The 20,955-nt window shown below is 40.8% G+C and overlaps 1 protein-coding gene across 2 annotated transcripts; it reads left to right on the top strand.

Moving 5' to 3' along the window:
- The first annotated feature begins 199 nt into the window (after nucleotides 1-199).
- On the top strand, nucleotides 200-15,854 carry GTSF1 (gametocyte specific factor 1). 2 transcript variants are annotated; one of them, XM_043564206.1, is made up of 9 exons: nucleotides 200-381; nucleotides 1,984-2,028; nucleotides 8,205-8,305; nucleotides 10,096-10,222; nucleotides 10,661-10,744; nucleotides 11,193-11,256; nucleotides 12,591-12,685; nucleotides 13,595-13,631; nucleotides 15,749-15,854. In XM_043564206.1, exons 2-8 carry the CDS (start codon nucleotides 2,013-2,015, stop codon nucleotides 13,609-13,611), a joined length of 504 nt encoding a protein of 167 aa, XP_043420141.1. In that variant the 5' UTR covers nucleotides 200-381; nucleotides 1,984-2,012; the 3' UTR covers nucleotides 13,612-13,631; nucleotides 15,749-15,854. The 2 variants fall into 2 exon arrangements, with proteins under 2 accessions (XP_043420141.1, XP_043420140.1); XM_043564205.1 differs by lacking the exon at nucleotides 200-381 and adding an exon at nucleotides 1,289-1,406.
- Nucleotides 15,855-20,955: the final 5,101 nt, after the last annotated feature.

Genomic DNA, 20,955 nt, shown 5'->3' with positions numbered 1-20,955 from the left:
CTTCCCACCAGCAGCCGGCCCTAACCAGTCTCATTCCCGCTTCGAGCGCACATTCGCCTTCCTAAGATGGCCGCCACGAACCCCGAGGAAGGCAGGGCGGGTTCCACCCACGCAAGGCCACTACAGTTCCGGAGACCCCCAGGAGGATGGGCTAAAAAAGGAGAATGGCGCGAGGCGGGGGAACCTGAAGAGCAGGAAGGGGCCAAGGCGGGGCCCACGGCGAGGGAAAGGAGGGTCCACGCAGCCCACGCTCCCGCGGAGCAGAGGCCAGCGTCACAGGAAGTAGGGGCCCCACCCTCCAACGTCAGGGGCCGGAAACGAGCGTTGCTGGGGCGCGGAGGTGGGGAGAAAGCCACTGTGGGGAGAGCGTGTCTCGACCAGGTAGGGAAGGCGAGGCCCATCTGGCTTGGGGCCGCCGAACACCTCCCCTTTAGTGTGCTGGGACACCTTCGCCCTCTAATATCTTCCTTTTTCCTCCCGTAGCCTTGGGACTGTGGGTTCCCGGCGCTGCTGTTGTGACTGCGCACCCCGAGGGCCTCTACCTCTTTTGTCTCCATTTTTTTAAGTTAACCACCTTCCCCCCCCCACCCACCCTCTCGAGTTTAGTCTCCTTGCTTAAATCTACTCTGATTGTTTCGTTTAAAGGAAGAAAAACGATAGTTTTACTGAGACCCCATCTCTGTTAAGAGTTTAACCGGTTGCTTCAGACTACATCCAGCCCCCCAAACTTGACTGCTTCACGTAATTTGTCCATTTCACCGTGGTCTAGTACTAGGGAAAAGGTAAAGAATCGCCTGTTAACAGTTCGTTACGGAAGATACTTCAGTGGACACGGCTGAATGATGAAGCTATGGATTCCAGGGCCCTTAGTCTACTGTAATTAGGCGTTCTGCCCCCAAAGTTTACGGTGGCTTAAAAATCAAGGAACCTAATACTTGGTTCTTCCTTCCAAACCTCTTATTTTTTATTGAGAAAGTGTAAAGTACGTATAAGTAAAACTTGTCAAAAGGCAGATCGGGATTTCTAAATCCAGATATGAACAATATTTTTTACAACATTTTCACTAACAGTTGTCATTAAGAAATGGGCTCCACAGCAAATTTCTAAACTAGAGTTCCAGCTGATCACTTGTGTTTCCTATCATAGATTCCAAGGCTGCTTATGTCATAGAATGGGGGGAAGGGGTGTAGAATTGTATGAAGGGCCAAAGCAGAGCTTGCTCTAGAGACAATAGCCGTAAATCTAGCCAATTTTGAGGAGTTTCCTATGAGAATGGCTTTATATAAATTTAGTTCTTCCCCATAATGATGTTTGTTTAATCACAATGCTAAATAGGGGGAGATCTTCAGTAAAAGAGGATCCAAACTACAGAACTATTTCCTATCCTTTAATCGTCTGCATTTCTGGTGGAGAGTTGTACTTTTGTTACTGTGTTATCCATAAAATGAACAGTTTTTAAGTCCTAACATTCAAAAGTTTTCCCTCAGTGGTACAGGAAATGAGTTCTAACTGGAGGCACTTAACCAAGTGTATCCATTTTAGCATAGGAGATTGGCAGGGGGGAAGGGAGGTGAAACATCACTGGCATAAGTGTGGCACTTTGCAGTCCTGCTTAGGAAAAGTCACAGAAATAATAAGCTAGAATGGCTCTGGGCTTATTGGATCCATTAAGTGTGTACTTAAAGTAGACTGCCTTATCACCTGAATACAGTTTAAATTAGTAGTCATATTTGGTTTTTCTTAACTGTCTGTGAGCCCTAGAATTTATTCCAAGAGCGTGTGTTAGGCAAGCATGTTAAAATGCTTCAAAGTAGTAAAGAATGCTTTAAAGGAGGGTAAATATTTGGGGGAACAGGACAGTCAGGCTTTCTTATATTGAACTTGGGTAGCTTCAATTCCAGTTCGACTCCCCTTTTTGGGACTTCCTTTGGTACATATTTATTTCTGGTTACCTGAACCACTGCTTTTTTTTTCCCCCCTCAGCACTTGGATTCAGCTCCTTCATTTCCAACATGGAAGAAACTTACAGTATGTACTTCTTGTTGCTTTTAGAAAATAAGTTAAATTCTTTACATATAGTTTTATGTCTGACAAGACTTTTAGTGTGTTGGGAAGAATTCACATTTCTCCCTAAACTGCTGAAGATGTCTATGTGGTAGGTAGTAGAGAAATACCCAAAGTTGAAATAAGACACTTGAAATTTATCAAGCTTTGAAAAGGCTACAGTTGGGACAGCTGTGTTAAACTATATTTTTATTAAATGAAGCATTTTAATTTCTCAGGACTTCAATTGCTCCTATTAAGTACAAGGGGCTAGTAACCCCTGTTTTCTTTCTATTTTGAGGAATAATATTTTTACATAATCATGTTGACGTACGTTGAATTTTTAGGATTTAAAGACATCCTAGGAAGAATTCTTAATTCTTAAGTGACCCAGGCACCTTAGATGGCCCAAGAAGTCAAAAGGGAGTGAGCACCTAGAATCATACAAACGTAAAAACAAAAGAAACCTGAAAAATCATTTCATTTAAACGTTCAGATTTTACCTACGAGAAAATAGAACCTGGGTTAACTGACTTTCCCAAGGTCGCGTAGTAAGGGACAGAGTCCTATGTTTTTCATGTGTCATGCCATACTTGATACCATAAGGCACTATGGTTTCTAGGTCCTAACCAAGTTTAATTTTTTTTTTTCAACGTTTATTTATTTTTTGGGGGACAGAGAGAGACAGAGCATGAATGGGGGAGGGGCAGAGAGAGAGGGAGACACAGAATCGGAAACAGGCTCCAGGCTCTGAGCCATCAGCCCAGAGCCCGACGCGGGGCTCAAACTCACGGACCGCGAGATCGTGACCTGGCTGAAGTCGGACGCTTAACTGACTGCGCCACCCAGGCGCCCCAGGTCCTAACCAAGTTTAAAGAACCTCTGCATCAGTGAATGGATGAAACTTGTCAGCGGGGCCTGCTTTGTTTCTTACTTTGCTGTCTCGTTCAGAATGTCTTTAGAGTAAGTTCCAACGAAAGGATATTTTCGTTCCATTTTACCTTCAAGGAAGAGTCCAGTAGAATCTTTATTACCGATCTATAGAAACTACATGGAAGTGGTCTTTATTAAGTATCTACATCAGAGGTTTTCAGACTTTTGAGCATGCAGCAGAATCACCCAGGGAGCTTGTTAAAACTCAGATTGCTGGACTCAATCCCACAATTTCTCATTCAGAAGGTCTGGGACCCAAGAATTTGCAGTTCTGACATGATTTCAGGTGAGGCTGCTTATCAGAGGACCACACTTTGAGAATCCCTGATCTAGAAAGCTGATTCTCTTTGGTCTTCCGTAGGGCTCCCTCCCCTACTCCCTTAATTTTTCTTAAAATATTATAATTTAAGCCTGGAATTCCATGTAAGATAGGCAGATAAATATTTATTTGTTCTTGGAAGCTTACTACTCTATTAAATTAGAAAGCAACAACTCCCCTTTATGTCTCTCATTCTTTACTTTTTTCAGCCGTATGTTTCTATTTTGCTTAGAAAAATATCACTTGGGAGTATGTTAGAAATGCACAGTGTCAGGACACCATCCCAGACCTACTGAATCAGAATCTGCATTTTAACACAGTCCCCAAGTGATTTAACACCTAGGGATTATGTTAAAGTTTGAGAAGGCCTGCTTTAGAATATACTTGACCTTCTCAACCTTAAATTTTAACCTTAATCTGATAGGTTGTGGGGCCCCCGGGTGGCTCAGTTGGTTAAATGTCTGACTCTTAGTTTGTCTCAGGTCATGACCTCATTGTTCCTGGGATCAAGCCCTTTGCTGATGCTGAGGGTACAGAGCCTGCCTGAGATTCTCTCTCTCCCCCTGTCTCTCTGCCCCTTCCCCACTTACATGCGAGCACGTGCGCTCACGCGTGCACACACGCGTGCACACACATGCTCTTTCTCTCTCAAAAATAAATAAACTTAAAAAAAATAATTTGATAGATTCCAGAAGATTTCCAGTTTCTGCTTGGGAGCTGTACCTCTTAGCTATTGATACTTTTGTTGGGTCTAGTCCTGATTTCTATGAAGTTTCCTCCATTTTTTCTCACCGTGGGTTCCAGGCCCTACCCAAGGGTAAGGAACATCTGAGTCTGTGCTTTTAGAGGCAGCTTATCTACAGGGCCTACTCTGTTTTCCAAATTAAGTTATATTCCCAAAAAGCCAGACAGAGTTTTTGCTGAGCAGTTTGATAGTATTTATTACAGGTATTTATGACTTTAAATACACCTGTATCTCAATGCCGCACTCTTAGGTATCTGTCCAAGAGAAATGCTCATACGGTACACAAAGAAGTGTATACCAGATTGTTAGTCACAACATTATATATAATAACAAAAAAGTGGAAACAACCTAAATGTCCATCTGTATAAAAACTGATTGGGGGGGGCGCCTGGGTGGCGCAGTCGGTTAAGCGTCGGACTTCAGCCAGGTCACGATCTCGCGGTCCGTGAGTTCGAGCCCCGCGTCGGGCTCTGGGCTGATGGCTCAGAGCCTGGAGCCTGCTTCCGATTCTGTGTCTCCCTCTCTCTCTGCCCCTCCCCCGTTCATGCTCTGTCTCTCTCTGTCTCAAAAATAAATTTAAAAAAAACGTTAAAAAAAAAATAGTGTTAAAAAAAAACTGATTGGGGCGCCTGGGTGGCGCAGTCGGTTAAGCGTCCGACTTCAGCCAGGTCACGATCTCGCGGTCCGTGAGTTCAAGCCCCGTGTCAGGCTCTGGGCTGATGGCTCGGAGCCTGGAGCCTGTTTCCGATTCTGTGTCTCCCTCTCTCTCTGCCCCTCCCCCGTTCATGCTCTGTGTCTCTCTGTCCCAAAAATAAATAAACGTTGAAAAAAAAAAAAAAGAAAAAACTGATTAAAAATCTATGGCACATCCATATGCAACACTAAAATATTCCTGTTACGGTTTGGTTGTTTGTTTTTTGTTTGTTTGTTTGTTTGAATATTCTTTGTATGCACTGACATAGAAGGAGCTCCAGGATATATTAAGTTTTAAAAAAAGGGGGCAGGGGGTCAGAGCATCTGGCTGGCTCAGTTGGAAGAGCATGCACCTCTTGATCTCAGGGTTGTGAGTTCAAGCCCTACATTGGGGGTAGAGATTATTTAAAAATGTAAATAAAAACTTTAAAAAAAAAAGCAAATAGCAAAATAGGTGCAGGAAATCCTGTCACATACTACTATATGGATGAACCTTGAGGACATTATGCCAAATGAAATAAGCCTGTCAAAAAAAGACTACCCTAGGGGCGACTGGATGGCTCAGTCTGTTAAACGTCTGACTTCTGCTCAGGTCATGATCTCCCTGTTCATGGGTTTGGGCCCCGCATAGGGCTCTGTGCTGACAGCTCAGAGCCTGGAGCCTGCTTCAGATTCTGTCTTTTCCCCTCTCTCTGCCCCTCCCCTGCTCACGCTCTGTCCCTCAAAAATAAATTAAAACATTAAAAAAATTTTTTTTAATAAAATAAAAAATTTTAAACAAGGCTACTCTCTGCTTTTACTTATATAAAGTATCTAGAATAGTCAAACTCCTATAAACAAGAAGCAGGATTACTGGTTGCTAGGGATTGGGGAGAGGAGAGAATGGGGAATTGTTGCTTGATGGGGATAGCATTTTGGTTCTGAATTGCTTGATGGGTATAGCGTTTCAGTTCTGCTAGGCAAAAAATTCTGGAAACTGGTTGCACAACAATGTGAATATACCTAACACTACCGGACTATAGACTTACAAATGGTTAAGATGGCAAATTTTATGCTGTGTATCTGTGTATCACCATGAAAATTTTTTTACTTAGAAGTAAAACAAAATTTTTCAAATCTAGAAACCAGTTGAGAGCTGACCTAAGTTACCAGAGGTCAGGAAGTAAAGTGTTAATGGTAGGAAGCCATCATTATCAGCTCTGATGCATGGCACTGTACGGGCAGTATAATGTGTACGAGTCATAAGGTGTGTCCAGTCAGTCAGCTGCTGACATGGCCCGACATGTGCTCATGATGGAATGGATTAAATGAAGAGAAACTAATAAGAATTCTATCTGTAAACTCTCCCTGGGTGTCTTGAAGCTTCAGAAATATGAAAAGATTGCTGGTCAGGATGAGCCCGGTTGGCGTAACAAGCCTGCCCGTCCTCTAATACTTTTCCTGCCTATTCTTTCCGTCCTTCAAGTCACCTTTCTGGCTCATTTGCATCACGATCATGGCTAGCAGTCTGTTCCATGTTTACCACTCTTCCAGTGAAACTGCCTGTTTCAATTCCCCACTGACCTCTGATTTTCAGAGCAGTCTCCTGGTTTATAAGCTGCTTATCAAATGTGAATTGTTTACATGATTTCACTTTTATCATTGCCTTCAGTGATGGCAACAGCATTTTATTAGGTTGCCTCTTGTCCTCATAATATACTCAGAATGTGCTTAGCCATTTAATTTTCCTTTCTTAACCAAGCTTGTTAGAATTGGGGGCTCAGCTTGGGCATCATGTGAAGTCTACAGGTAGCATTATCCATTTAGAGAAACTTCTTTCGTAACTATAGAGGTTATTCCTGAAAGTATACTCTTCTTTTAAAAAAAAAAGTTTATTTATCTTTGAGAGAGAGAGAGAGAGGGTGTGTGTGTGTGTGTGTGTGTGTGTGCGCGCGCGCGAGAGAGAGAGAGAGCGGGCAAAGGGTAAAGAGAGAGGGAGACACAAAATCCGAAGCAGGCCTCAGGCTCTCAGCTGTCAGCACAGAGCCCAACATGGGGCTCGAATCACGAACTGCAAGATCATGACCTGAGCTGAAGTCAGATGGTTAACTGACTGTGCCACCCAGGCACCCCAAAAGTATAGTCTTCTAAGGGTAGTTTTAAATAGCATGATCTAGGTTAGGGGGTTTCTTTCACATATGTCTGCAATTGTCTTAAACTTAGGAGGTTCTGTTTTTGTAGCTTTTTTTTTTTTTTATCTAACTTGATAATCACTAGATTAGAGAATTCTGGGTTTTCCTCACCTGTGTTCCAAACTATGAAAAGTAAAACCACCAGGGTGCCTGGGTGGCTCAGTTGTTTGAATGTCCAACCCTTGGTTTTGGCTCAGGTCATGATCTCACACTGCGTTGGGTCCTCACTGACAACCCAAAGCCTGCTTGGGGTTCTCTCTCCCTCTCTGTCTTCTCCCGCACATGTGCGCACACATACAGGCATATTCTCTCTCTCTCTCTCAAGATAAATAAAAAAAATAAATAAAAAGGTAAAACCACCTGTCTGATAAAGGTATTGTTTTCATTTGAGAGGTGTCTGCAGCAACCAAGATCAGGAACTACTTAATAGTAGTCAAAACAGGGGCGCCTGGGTGGCTCAGTCGGTTAAGCATCTGACTTCAGCTCAGGTCGCGATCTCGCGGTCCGCGAGTTCGAGCCCCGCGTCGGGCTCTGGGCTGATAGCTCGGAGCCTGAAGCCTGCTTCCGATTCTGTGTCTCCCTCTCTCTCTGTCCCTCCCCCGTTCATGCTGTGTCTCTCTCTGTCTCAAAAATAAATAAACGTTTAAAAAAATTTAAAAAAAAATAGTAGTCAAAACAAACGAAAAAGAAATCTAGATCTAGAGCAGTGCTTATGAACTATTTTCACGACCTGGCATACTAGTAAATAGGCAGGAATGCTGGCAAAGGGTATTAACTACCCTCAATTTGCCCTAGAACTGACTGATGGGGGATAGAGGGCACACGTGCAGAAGAATCCCCCATCAATATATTGGCACGCCATCCATTCTGACCTTTAGCATACTGGTTGGGAGGCTTTGGTTTGGCTAGCTAGAGGTAAGAATGACCCTGAATTAGCACATCTAGAAGGGAGAAGAGGCTGTCATTTCATTTAACATTATTGTTGTTTTCATTGTTACTCTTCGTATAAAACAAATTTATGTACAACCAAATGTGAACTAATAAGATCCTATCTTATCAATATCCTGATAGCTTGTTTTGCTAGACTTCCCAAGATTTGGTGGTTAATACAGTTTTATCTTCTCAGAGTTACATTTTCGTGTTTAAATGTTTAGTCACCCTTTTTTTAAAATGCCAAGTTGTCATTAGACTGTCTTGTTCTATTGTTAAAGATTCTGTTGAAAAATCCAGTGTGTCTGGAATACTGGAGTTGTACAAAGTCTGGTTGGGTTTATGTTTATCCTACCTTTCTCTCTTTTAGTCGATTCCCTGGACCCTGAAAAGCTATTACAATGCCCCTATGATAAAAACCACCAGATCAGGGCCTGCAGGTTTCCTTATCATCTTATCAAGTGCAGAAAGGTAAGATATTGTTTGCATTATTTGCCTTGTAATGACCTCCTGAGTTCTTTTAAGAGACCAGATTTTGTAAATAACCGTATAATTTTAACAAAAGTGTTTTAACTTAAAGCCAGAATTGTTTTAGGACTCTAACTACCAACATTTATAGAAAGGAATTTATTTCTTGAGTACATAAATTTTTTCTTGTTTTCATTTTTTTCCCCCTTAACTAGTGACAAAACACCCTTTATATGCTCTTTTCACTCTTTGTAAAACAGAGGAAACACTAATTTTTGCTAGCAACGAGAAATCCCTCTTCGCTTGTAAATTTGATGTGGTCATTGTCCTGATAAGGACTGAGTGCCATAATACACTTATTTTTTATTTTTTTGTTTGTGTGTTTAGCAATGTTAGAGAAGTTGAACAGCTAGAGGTTAGCCTAAGAAAAGATTCCTAAAAATAATCATTTCTCCAAGTTTAAACAGTAAGCGTCTTTGGAGTTGGGGGGGGGGGGGGAAGAAGTCGTCTGAGTTTTTTTCTCTGGTCTTAGCTGATGTAAACTACTTTAATGCTGGTATACTAATTGAGGCACTTAGAAAGGATTTTTAGAATACAGATGTCAGATACAGAGGGCAAAGGTCTGCAAGGATTTTTGCTTGGACAACATTTTTGGTATTTAATCCAAACTGCATACAATTCATGTATGCATTAACATCCTTTAAAGGGTGTTTCTCTTATAATCTTGGAGACATGGTTGTAATGCCATTGGTGATCATTTCTCCACCCCTTTTGAATCTCTAGAGCAAGGATCCCTTAAAGTTGAACCTGGATAATCTGGACCAGCAGATACCACAATGACTTCCTTCCCTAGGCTCTCAAACATGCCCCAAGGGTAAAGGTTGGGAAAGGAAGCCAAGCGATAAAAAGACGCTGTCTTTAACTCTCTTCTTGTGATGCTCTTAATCTTTCACCACAAAAATCTTTGCATTGGAATGCTCGCAAATTCCTCACAATTTTCTTCATCCTCTGTTTTTCTCTAGTGTCCTCCCCCTTCACATTATTTTTACATTTTTGAGTATCATTTGTGATACGTGTTTTGCTTCTAATAATAAATGAATTTCTTAACTGCTGATGTACTTGCTTACAGGATTTGGGTGATGTTAAATACTTTGTTGTTTTGTTTTTTAAAATAAGAAACTTGGTCAGCAGAACAGACCCTCATTTGGGCTTTTCCTCAGTACAATAACCAAAATAAAGGTCAAATTGTTCACAGCCTCATTTCAGGGATCGTTACTTTAAATAAGCGTTCCTGTGTTAATCTGAAAAGCCATTGCTTTGCTGCTTCTGCGGCTCCCTTCCAACAGCTATTTTCCAGCACTATTGCATTGCAATAATAGGGGCGCTACTGCAATGCAGACCAAGAGTGTGTTTCCGTGTTACCGTTTCCTGAATATCACCCTTCAAAGACATCCAGAGAGCTCCACCGTTATAGGCTGTGCTGCCAGAGTCTTGTGACCCTGAGAAAGATGGCTCAAATACCCAATCCGAAATTCACCATGTCCTTCCGTATAAGCCACTTTTGACCCAGTATCTGTGTTGTCAGTCTCTGTGATCCTAACAAAGAAGCTTATGTTTTGATGATCTTGAGGTCACCTGTACAGTCTGTGTGAGTGATAAGTAATTCCCTCTCACTTTTCTACCATGAGTTTGCCTCCCATAGTTAAGCCACAAGTTTATTGAGAGATATTAGTGGAGTCGTTTATAGAATAAACCACCTTATTTTGACAGACCCCTTAATTTGTGTTCTGCAGAATCATCCTGATGTCGCAAACAAATTGGCTACTTGTCCCTTCAATGCTCGCCACCAGGTTCCTCGGGCCGAAATCAGCCACCATATCTCTAGCTGTGACGATAAAAGTTGTATTGAGCAGGATGTTGGTAAGACTAGCTAAAATGTTCCAGTGCTAGAGGTTAGCCCTAGCTATGTATTGTGCTATGTTGTCACCTTGATTTTTGACTTTCATCATTTCAGAAGAATAATACCTTTCTGCCTTTGAGTTTTTTATCTCATCAGTAACAGGTTGTCAGGTTGTGTTTGTCAGACTGCTTTCCCTTCTGAACAGCCTGATCCATTTTACCAATAATTCATCTAAAAATAAGAATCATTTTATTGCCGTAAATATGATAAATGTCTTTGTTCCTGCTTCTCTTTCTTCTGTCAGCAAAGGGATAAGACCTCTCTGTTTAGCTTTTGTAGCATCCATTTTTCAGCAACAAAGACCCGTTAGGCTACCCTGCAACCTTTTAGGCCATTGACCCCTTTTAACATAATTGGCGATGTCCCCTTCTTACAGCAGAGTCTTTATTATCTTGCAGTCAACCAAACCAGGAACCTTGGACAAGAGACTCTGGCCGAGAGCACCTGGCAGTGCCCTCCTTGTGATGAAGACTGGGATAAAGGTGAAGTGTTTCTATGTCTTTTTCTTCACAGTGTCTAAATTCTCAAGTCATTTGCTTTAGACAGAAGGAAGATTTTCCTTTTTTATGAGCACACCATGTTGTGCAGAATGCCTTATTATTTTTATTGGGCCCCAGAACGAGCACATTTGTATCACTGTGCAGACACGTGGAACGGCCTATCCCTCTTGATTGGAAGAAGCACTTCTTTACATCTGTTTTTTTCCATAAATTGTGTTGTACCATCTGTGTTTGGTTGTTACTGGGCACGTTTATTATTATTTATGTTGCTGTGTTTGTATCCTTCAATTAAATTCCTGCTACTGTGTCAGGCAGGGTACTTGATCAATTTTTACTTGCTTCTCTAAACTTAGGTGTATTACTTCCCCCCTTACAGATTCAACTAGCATAAACTACAGCACCACAAACTGTGTTTTGCTTTCTTTGGCAGATCTGTGGGAACAGACCAGCACCCCATTTGTCTGGGGCACAGCCAACTACTGTGGCAACAACAGGTAAATGAAATGGTCTCGTTCCCAGCACTGCCTCCCAAAATCCAAGTGCTCTGTTACCAAAGGAAGCCACCAAAGCCTGATTTGATCTCGTTCCTTAATGGTGTTACTTGGTGGTAATGTAGTCTAGATGTGGTTTTGACGAGTTATTTTCCTTTTTTATTCCTCAGTTCATAAAAAAGTCACATGCTTTGTGTTAATCACTATGGGAACACAAAAATACTAGCTTATAGCCTAGCAAGGGAGACAGTGGTACGAGACATTCTTGTGTCTGTTTGGTTTTTTTTGCTAGGTTCATGGTATTTAAACACTTTGAAAAAAATTCTCCAGCTACACCACATGGATCAGTTTTACTCTGGGTAGCTAGTGTCTAAGGAAAAATAATCTTAAAAGTTTGTGACTTGAAACTGGATAAGCCAGAGTACCTTTGGGTAGGGAAGAAAATGCATCTCTTCTTTCCACTGATTTGTATCTAAATCTATAAGATTTCTCATTACTGGGGAGCCTGGGTGGTTCAGTCTGTTGAGCATCCCAACTCTACATTTCAGCTCAGGTCATGGTCGTGATTTCATGGTTCATGAGATCAGGGAGTGGAGCCTGCTTGGGGTTCTGTCTCCCCTGCTCATTTCTGCATATTCACTCATTCGTTCTCATATTCTCTCCCTCTCTCTCTCCCTCCCTCCCTCCCTCCCTCCCTCTCTCCCCGCCAAATAAACTTAAAAAAAAAGATTTCTCATTACTACTTCATCTTCAAACAAGACCAAATTGCAAATATTCAGAAATGAAAATATTTATGGATTAGAAAATGAAGGAATGAGATGCTAGACTTCATTTTTCCCCAAATAGAATGCTTATCAATTTTTATTTCTTAGCTCCTAAGATAAGTTAACAGTTGCACGTGTACCTTATTGTGTGTGTGCACTAAAATAGAAGACCTTGAAGATGAATTTTAATAGTACAGTTTTAATTTTCCCTCCGTCCTATGAGATGTGTTGCCTTTGGTTTGCTTGTCTTGGCATTTTATCTCTCATATTTGTTGAGTGAGTTGATGAGCCTGTCACACAACCGAACAGTAGATGGCATTGCTGTTTATCTCAATTTCTGGAAAATGAAAATGGTCAGACCCATCTTAATGCTTTTACAGAACAGTGAGCTTTTCAGAGAAGTAGTAATCATTCTAATTGCAAGAATGTTTTGATGGAAATGTGTTTACATTTCAGAATGTAGTTTGCTGTTTTCCCCCAAATTACAAAAAACACATTTTTGATGGTCTTGTGTGTGCCTGCCTGGAGAATACAGATAGGCGGGCATAGGCAAATTTGTCTTTCTTTTTGCAGCCCTGCAAGCAACATAGTTATGGAACATAAGAGTAACCTGGCTTCAGGCATGCGTGTTCCCAAGTCTCTGCCGTATGTTCTGCCGTGGAAAAACAGTAAGTGAAATAAAGGCAAAATGCTTTTATTCTTTTCATTGTGCTAAATACAGTTGGTCTTGACTAGCCAAAAACGTGTTCAGTGTGAACACATTACACTCACATGACCCTGAGAGTGAGTGCCTCCTTGAATTTTGCATCTGAGCACTTCGCTTTCTTCACCCTAGCCCTGGCCCTGGTTAATAACAGGAAAGTACAGGATCGCAGAAACCAAAAGAATGTGCTCAAGTTGGGGTGACCACTGACATCAAATACCATGGGCAAATTTGGGGACCAATAAAAAAGCTATTAATTTTGCCTAGGAGGAAGTCATCCCTGACATTCAAGGCATAATATCAATAGGAAACTGGGATTCGAAATGGATTGCAGAGACCTAAAAGGAAATGAAAGAGAGAAAATGAAAGTAATAAGTCAGAAGAACTGGCATTAAGAATAGTATTCCGATGTCTTCCCTAGGCATCAGAGGCCGTTCTGGGTAAATAGGTACTGAATTCATATCATATCACCCCGATAAATTCCCACACCCAAGATATTGTCATTTTTATTTAATACATACTTTCCTAATGTTGCTCCCAAATGCACATTCCCTTGATTTCAGTCTCTGCTGCTGTTTGAGCTAATTTTGTAGGTGGCTAAAAGATTCCCTTTAAAACATTTCCCTTTGGATACTTCCGTTTCCAAAAAAATGAGATCACCAAATCATATGCCTGAAGGCTTGATAGGTAATGAATGAACTATTCTTTTCCCATGCGTTTGAGTAGAACCCAATCACTAATTTTGAATTCTTCTACTTTTATACTGTAATTCAGTCTACCCCAGGAATAAGTCATTTGTGTTTAGTAAGAATAGGGAATGGAGTGAGTTTCAATTGTCATGGTGTATTTATTTTGAAATATTTCTACTCCATAGATGGAAATGCACAGTAACTGAATATCTATCTCATCAAGTAAGTGTTTCAGTTTTATTTCACTATCTCTTCAGATGGTAGCAAGATTTAACTGGACATAAAGCAATTTGGGTCCAATTTTCTTTCAGATTATGGTACCAAATTAAAGCTTTGTGTGTGCCTCTGTTTTTTAAGTATATAGCTTCTATTATGGCTTTACACGCTAATGAATAGGCATTTACTGGTTAAATTAGAATTCTGTTAACATGCCAAGTTGCTTTCCCTAACGTTAATACACATTGCCTTTTTCCTTTTTCTTTTCTTCTTCTTTTTTTTTTTTATCAAAGTTGCATTCTAGATCTATCATGCCTTTTTTAATGGGCTTGAGATTAATCAGACAGCTGTGCTTCACTGCTCTGCAATTTTTCCCTGTGCTGTACAGTTTAACACTCATCAAAAAATTCACTCCTTTTAATGAGCACTTAAAAGTTTGGGGTCTCTAAGAATCTTGCACTGTCGATCTTATCTGAATACCTGATTTAGTAGAATCTCACAAAATCTATATGAAGGAAGCAAAATCTTTTTACAGAGAAAGCCTTTCCTTGAGGTAACCCTGTACACCTATGGCAGAGCCAAATTTGATGCTTCAAATGCTATTTTGGTTGAGGTTGCCCGGCCGTCTTGCTCCTGGCAAAAGGAATATTATTAGTCTAGGGAGGAGATGATATCCCCACTGTCATGCAGAGTGTAGGCTCTCTGTGAATATTTACTTAATGAGTAATTGGCCTGATGCCTTCCAGTTCATTCGCTTCCTCTGGACAGTGAAGCAGGTGGATCTCCTGTGAGTTAGGGTTCATGTTGTACCAAAACTGATGTTTCTTCTAGTGAGAAGCTGAAAAGAGATTCTAAAAGCAAACACCCTTTAGCCACGGACAATAATATTTACAAGTTGCTTCTAGGTACTATCCATTTTTCTTGGTAGGTTCTGATGTCACATGGTTAAATACATCTGGAAACCAGAAAATTAGATTTGGCCCCAGAAGAGAAAGTGCTACAGCAGCACTGGGGTGTGTCAGGAAAGCACACGCTGACCTGGATGAATGGCGAACTTTGAAGCCTTCTCTGACACGCCTCCCAAGATGCTTGGTGCTCATCTCCTCTGGATAGCTACCTAATAAAAATGGTCTAGGGGCGACTGGCTGACTCAGAAGAGCATGCAACTCTTGATCTTGGAGTTGCGAGTTCGAGCCCCACATTGGGTGTAGAGATTACCAAAAAAAAAAAAAAAAAAAAAAAAGTTACTCTAAGATGAAAGCCTAGGAGAAGCTCCTGTCTCTAACGCTGAATACTAGATGTTCCTCTCCTTTGGGACTTAACTCTTTGCTGTTAAACCCCTTACATGCTGAAAATGTATTTTTCTATATAACCTCTGAGGAACCAAGGGAAAAAAATTATCCTAGTTTAGGTAAGAATCCTTAAACAGCCACAGACCTTTTTATTCTCTTAATAAAAAATAAAGCATCATATTTTGAATGCCTGTTGTAGAATGCTGTAGCTTCTTTGGAAAGATAAAAAAAAGAAATAGAAGATAGGACTTTCTCCCTTAAGGAACTTAAGTATGGGTGGAGATTTTTTTGAATACATGTACATAAAAAGGGTCAGTTCACCTTGCATTTACTATGCTTTTATCTCATTGTGTTTTTATCAACAAATCTTTTTACTAGGTAAGTGTCTCGAAGCAGGTGATATATTAATTTTTGTTCCCCTAATGTGCATTGTAAACAGCTCAAAAAATATTACTGAACTAATGAGTAGATAGAGTATGTGAGAAGAGAAAAAGATCAATATGTTAGTTGAAATTCAGAATTGTCTCGAGGAGTCAATTGTATGGATAGTCAATTCTGATTTTCTTCTCACTCATGAAACTGTTGACACAAGGAGTGTACATCGATCTCTGTGTAGAATGTTTTTAATTCAATTAACAAGTTACTGTGTGCTTAGTGGAACTGAAAAGTTAAGGGTCAGAAGGTACTTGGTGTTCTGCCATTAACAATAGCAGATTCTTCCAGCTGACCAAGAGATTTTAATCAGGTTGTGTGGCCTGTTGTCAGATGTAGTTGGTGTTTTTATCACTGACAGGAACTAAGATCTCTTCTTTTTCTCTCATTTCCTTGCAGATCCCAGACCCTAGAAGACTCTTGCTTCTTCCTGCTACCAATGGGTTCTTCATTTTTTTTTCTCCTAATCTAATTATAGAAAGATAAACTGTGACTTTCAAACTGACAAGTACCTTTTTCTTTTTTCCTCCCTGCTTTGAGTCTCATTCATTTGATGCAGGAAAGAACTCTCAAACTCAGAACTGCTTCAAATAAAGCATCAACATAGATAACTTGATAGTTTCATTAAGTACCTGCAGCCCCAAGATCAGAAATCACATCCTGTTCCACATTAATGAAACATAATTATTTAAAGTTATCTTAAAGGATCCAGCTAAAGCAGGCAAGAAACTTGGGTTGGAAAAAAAAAATAACTGTATTTATCTTCTCTGACACACATCGGCCAGCTTCTTTTTAGAATTTATAGGAATGGGCCTTTTTTGATCAGTGCATCTTTTTATCCAGAGTCCTCAAGATGTTGATAGCATTTATATAGCAGAATACCCCATTCTTGGTTAAAATCTTAGAACATCTTGCTCTCTGAATATTTCCAACCTAGGGTAGGTTTCTTTTCATCTCTCCCACATTCCAGCTGGAAATTGTACCCGGTGTCAAACCAGGTGTAGATTATGTAGGAGTGAAGATTGGAATGGAGAGGAACAATGTATGTGTGGGGAAGAGATAGGCTTTCCACCTGTGTGTGAAATTTGATTAGCTTCAAAGCTTAAATTTGTGATGGCCCTGCCGACTACCCTGGGATTTGTGTAGAGTAAGTTCAATTTCTGAAACACCCAAAGCTCGGGCTGTCCTAGCATCTGGTTGGCCCTCAAGAGGAAACCTCATGATTTCCCCGGACCAGTTTTTTTTGTTTGTTTATTTGGATTATCTGTGCGTTTTGGTTTTTTTGTTTTTGTCGATTGGTTGGCTTTTTCAGGTTTGGTTTGGTTTGAAGTCTGCATGGAGAGGGATATAGGATGTGGTATAGATAAGGATTTGGATGAAGCATACTTACAAATAATTTCAAAAATGATCTCTCTAGCATTGTTTGTGGGTAACAGATAAGGGAGAGTGGGCTTTTATGGAATGCCTCCTTTCATGAGTTTTCCATTGGATTCTCTCCTAATGAAGCAGAGCAGTTTATTTAGTTGCCGTCTCTAAAAAACAGGTTCAAGATAAGCCCCAGTACAAGGTATTTCTGCTTCTAGCTGTGTGATCTTAAGTGAATAACTAAACCTTTTCCTCTGGAGATGGTGATAATGTATGGAGGGGGGAAGAAACACCCATTATGCCACTAAATCTGGTTATTTGTATATCAACCAATACCTCACAACCTAACGTTTTAAAAGTACTCGTCTTACTGGAAAATTACAAATCCCTGTTGATTTCATTTGTTTGGGTGATAACAACAAAACTGTCTATTCTGTAGTTGTAATCCAGAACACCTAACCACTTCAGGAAGAACAAGCAGGGGTGTGAGTCTCATTGCAAAGAATTAACTGCTTGAATACAACTCAACAAAAGAATCAGAAATCACAAAGTCACAAAACATCTGACCTTTTCGAGTGTGAGTACCACTCACTGTAGGAGAATGCCTACCTGTGTTAATTTCATTAGCTCACAAAATAAACAAGCCTGCTGTTTCTTTAGTAAACTAATGATTAAAGCAGCCAATTTGTCTGGTCCAGGAGTTTTCAGGGACTACTTGGGATGTTTATTGGGCCTAGAATTCACTAGTCTGGATTTAGTTTACTGGAGATTTTTGGAAATTCCCAAAAACTAGAATAAAGAAGTGACTAAGTCTATACATCTGTCAGAATTGGGAAGGAGAAACTTCTCTGTGAGATCCTCTTTTTCAGAGGATGACTTCCCTTTGGAATGTGGACAGGTAAGCAGCTGAATATTCTGCCTTAATTTCAGTTAAAGTCAAGTGTTACAGGTTAAATGCAGAGGTATTTCACAAGCTTAGCCCAGAGAGCCTTTGAGGCCCGCATTTCAATCTTATCCAAGGCTTCCATACTCTACCCCAAGGAGAGGATTTGCTTTTTGGAAGATTGCCTTTCGCTGTAGGGGTTCTAGAAGTGCCATTGTGATTTGCAAATGTTCTTACCAGGGATAAACACATGGAGGTAAAAATGATTCTGAGCTCTCCTGGTAGCTGTACCCGAGCTAAACAAGGAGAATATCTGGATTTAATTTCAAGTAATGCATGGTAGTACCTTTTCCTCTTTAATCTCTTAGACAAAATGTATATACCTATACTGGCATTCTTGGAGTCCTTTAGTGTTACTTTTCCCAGTTCATTTTAAGCTTTAAAGTAGGCAGACACTGAGGAGATAACATTGTGTTTATATTACCATTTTTAAAGAGGCAGGTTATAAAAATCAAGGTGATTTGTATACTATATTTTAAATGATTGAAGCAGGACTGGCCTTGGAAAGGAGACCTTTAAGAAAATACGCATTTTCCGGGGTGCCTGGATGGCTCAGTCGGTCAACTGTCCAACTTCGGCCCAGGTCATGATCTCACAGTTCGGGAGTTCAGGCCCTGCGTTGGGAGCCTGCTTCAGATTCTGTGTCTCCCTCTTTCTCTGCCCCTCCCCCACTCACAGTCTGTCTCTCTCAAAAATATAAAAAATAAACATTACAAAAAAATTTTTAAAAATACACGTTTTCTTGTGCCAACTCAGTGGGTAGCATAAGGAAAACCACCAAAATTCTATGAGAAAAATACTGTAGTGACCACTCATTCTTTTGATCACTGTCTTCCTGGTACGATTAAGGTCCAGAACACATTCACATCCTACTTTACAGTCCTGGCCTCTTCAGAAGCCACTGAGGACACTGTTAACCTGCTACCCCAGTACCAACAGTCTCAGGTGACGTTCTATAATAGCCGTACTGAGGTCTGACCAATGCAGACCTTTGTATGAACAGGACATTTGCCCTTTACACAGCAATTCCACTGCCTGGTCCAACTTACTTAACTCATAAACTTGGTAACTGGTGAGACAGATATAAAAGTTAAGATTGTCTATAGCTAGGAAAAATAGCATCCTAGGCCAGACAGTACCCCTGGAGAACAACCATATGGTCAGCAGATTTGCATTTGTGTTTACCTTAAAGACTGTTTTATATAAAAACTAAAATAGTGGAAGAGCCTTTGAAGAAACATGAAGACAAGAAGACCTATTACACATTTTTATGGAGGATGTAAATCCAGGTTGTATGAAATATTTCATATTAACCCAACCATGCCTCTTCGTTTTTATTAAAATGCTTGTCATTGAGGGGCGCCTGGGTGGCTCAGTCAGTTGAGCGCCTGACTTCGGCTCAGGTCATGATCTCACAGTCCGTGGGTCTGGGCCCCACATCAGGCTCTGTGCTGACAGCTCGGAGCCTGGAGCCTGTTTCGGATTCTGTGTCTCCCTCCCTCTCTGACCCTCCCCCGTTCATGCTGTCTCTCTCTGTCTCAAAAATAACGTTAAAAAAAATAAAATGCTTGTCATTGAAATGAAGTCTGCTTTCTAGTTCATTCTCAGGCTTGGGTTCTAGGTTTTCAGTGGACAAGGTGACAGATTATTTGCTCCTTGTGTTGGTTTTCTGTAGAGGAGAACTTTCTAGCAGAGGTACAAATTAAAAGTGATGGGAAGTTTTGATTTTGAAATTAGAAGCTCCACTGAGATATCCTTTTGTTGAATTGGAGATGTCAACAGAAGAGTCAGTGTTGTAGCTTTATAAAGCCCTTGAAAAACATATGGTTCTGCTAGGTGTGTAACTTTGATGCCCACCCAATCATATCTCATAGCCTTGGAGCTGGAGGGGAGTTTAAGAGCAAAGCTTTATCTTACATATGAAGAAATAGGTGCTGTACAAATGTGGAACATTTGAGAAAAAAGGGGGGGGGCGGCGGGGGGGGGGAGGTTCCTGGGTGGTGGCTTAGTAAGTTGAGAGTCTGAGTTTTGATTTCAACTCTGGTCATGATCCCAGGGTTGTGGGATCAAGCCCCGTGTCGGGCTCTGTGCTGAGCGTGGAGCCTGCTTAAGATTCTCTCTTTCTCCCCTATGCCATGCTTCTCCACTTACGCTCTCTCTTAGATGGATAGATAGACAGACAGACAGACACAGATAGGGAATGATAAACACAAACTTCAAGACAGTGGTTATCTCCAGTGGAGAAGCTGCGGGGATGGGATTAGGGAAAAACACAGTATATTATTCTATTCAATAAATTGGGTGGTAGGTTTCCTGGTGTTTATCTCATGCTTCGTACGTGTATATTAAATACTATATAACTGGGCATTAAATACTATATAACATAGCACCAGGCTATGAGCTGTCAGCACAGAGACTGGGTGGCTCAGTTAAGCGTCCGACCTCGGCTCAGGTCATGATTTCATGGTTTGTGGGTTCAAGCCCCACATCCGGCTCTGTGCTGACAGCTCAGAGCCTGGAACCTGCTTCAGATTCTATGTCTCCCTCTCTCTCTGCCCCTCCCCTACTTCCACTCTGTCTCTCAAAAATAAATATTTTTTAAAACAAAATGAATAAATACTATATAACTTTAAAACATGAGGAACAAGTATTACATAGTTGCAGAGTACTTACTGTAGGCAAACCACTGTTCTTACTTGACATTTTACATACTTTAACCCAGGGTGGAGGAAAAAGAGGCCCAGAAAACTATCTTTGCCAAGGATCCATGGCTTATTAGTACTGAGCTGTGACCATAACCTGGGACTTCTGATTTCTAATTTACTGCTTTTGGCTTCTAGACCCTTCCTGTTTCCCTAAATGGTAATTTGCACCCAACCTCTCACTCTCCCAGGCTGTGAGTTTCCTTTTGAACTCATTTCCATGTCTGTCACCTTGGACTTCATAGTCATTCCGGTGGCCTAAATCAGCAGCCTGAATTCTCTTGACCGCATTGCTTTTTTACTGTCTCTGTGTCACCAATTCCCAAGTCAAGTGGAACCCACTATCTCTTACACCCTATTTCTTCTGGGTTCTTGAGCATGGTGGTAGAAAATCACCTAAATATGCCAAATGACTCCACTGCAGATGTATGATTTCTTAACTCGGGTATTCATTCTTGTTTGGCTTTTTCAAATTTACCTGGTGACCACTGCACCCTTTTTATTGTTCTCAACTTTATCTTTTTTTAATTTTTTTAATGTCTTATTTATTTTTGAGAGAGAGACAGAGTGCAAGCAGGGGAGGGACAGAGAGAGAG

Source organism: Prionailurus bengalensis, chromosome B4, assembly GCF_016509475.1.
Source record: "Prionailurus bengalensis isolate Pbe53 chromosome B4, Fcat_Pben_1.1_paternal_pri, whole genome shotgun sequence".
Classification (NCBI taxonomy): domain Eukaryota; kingdom Metazoa; phylum Chordata; class Mammalia; order Carnivora; family Felidae; genus Prionailurus; species Prionailurus bengalensis.
Note: the sequence above shows the minus strand (reverse complement) of the source record. Positions and strands in the feature narration are given on the sequence as shown.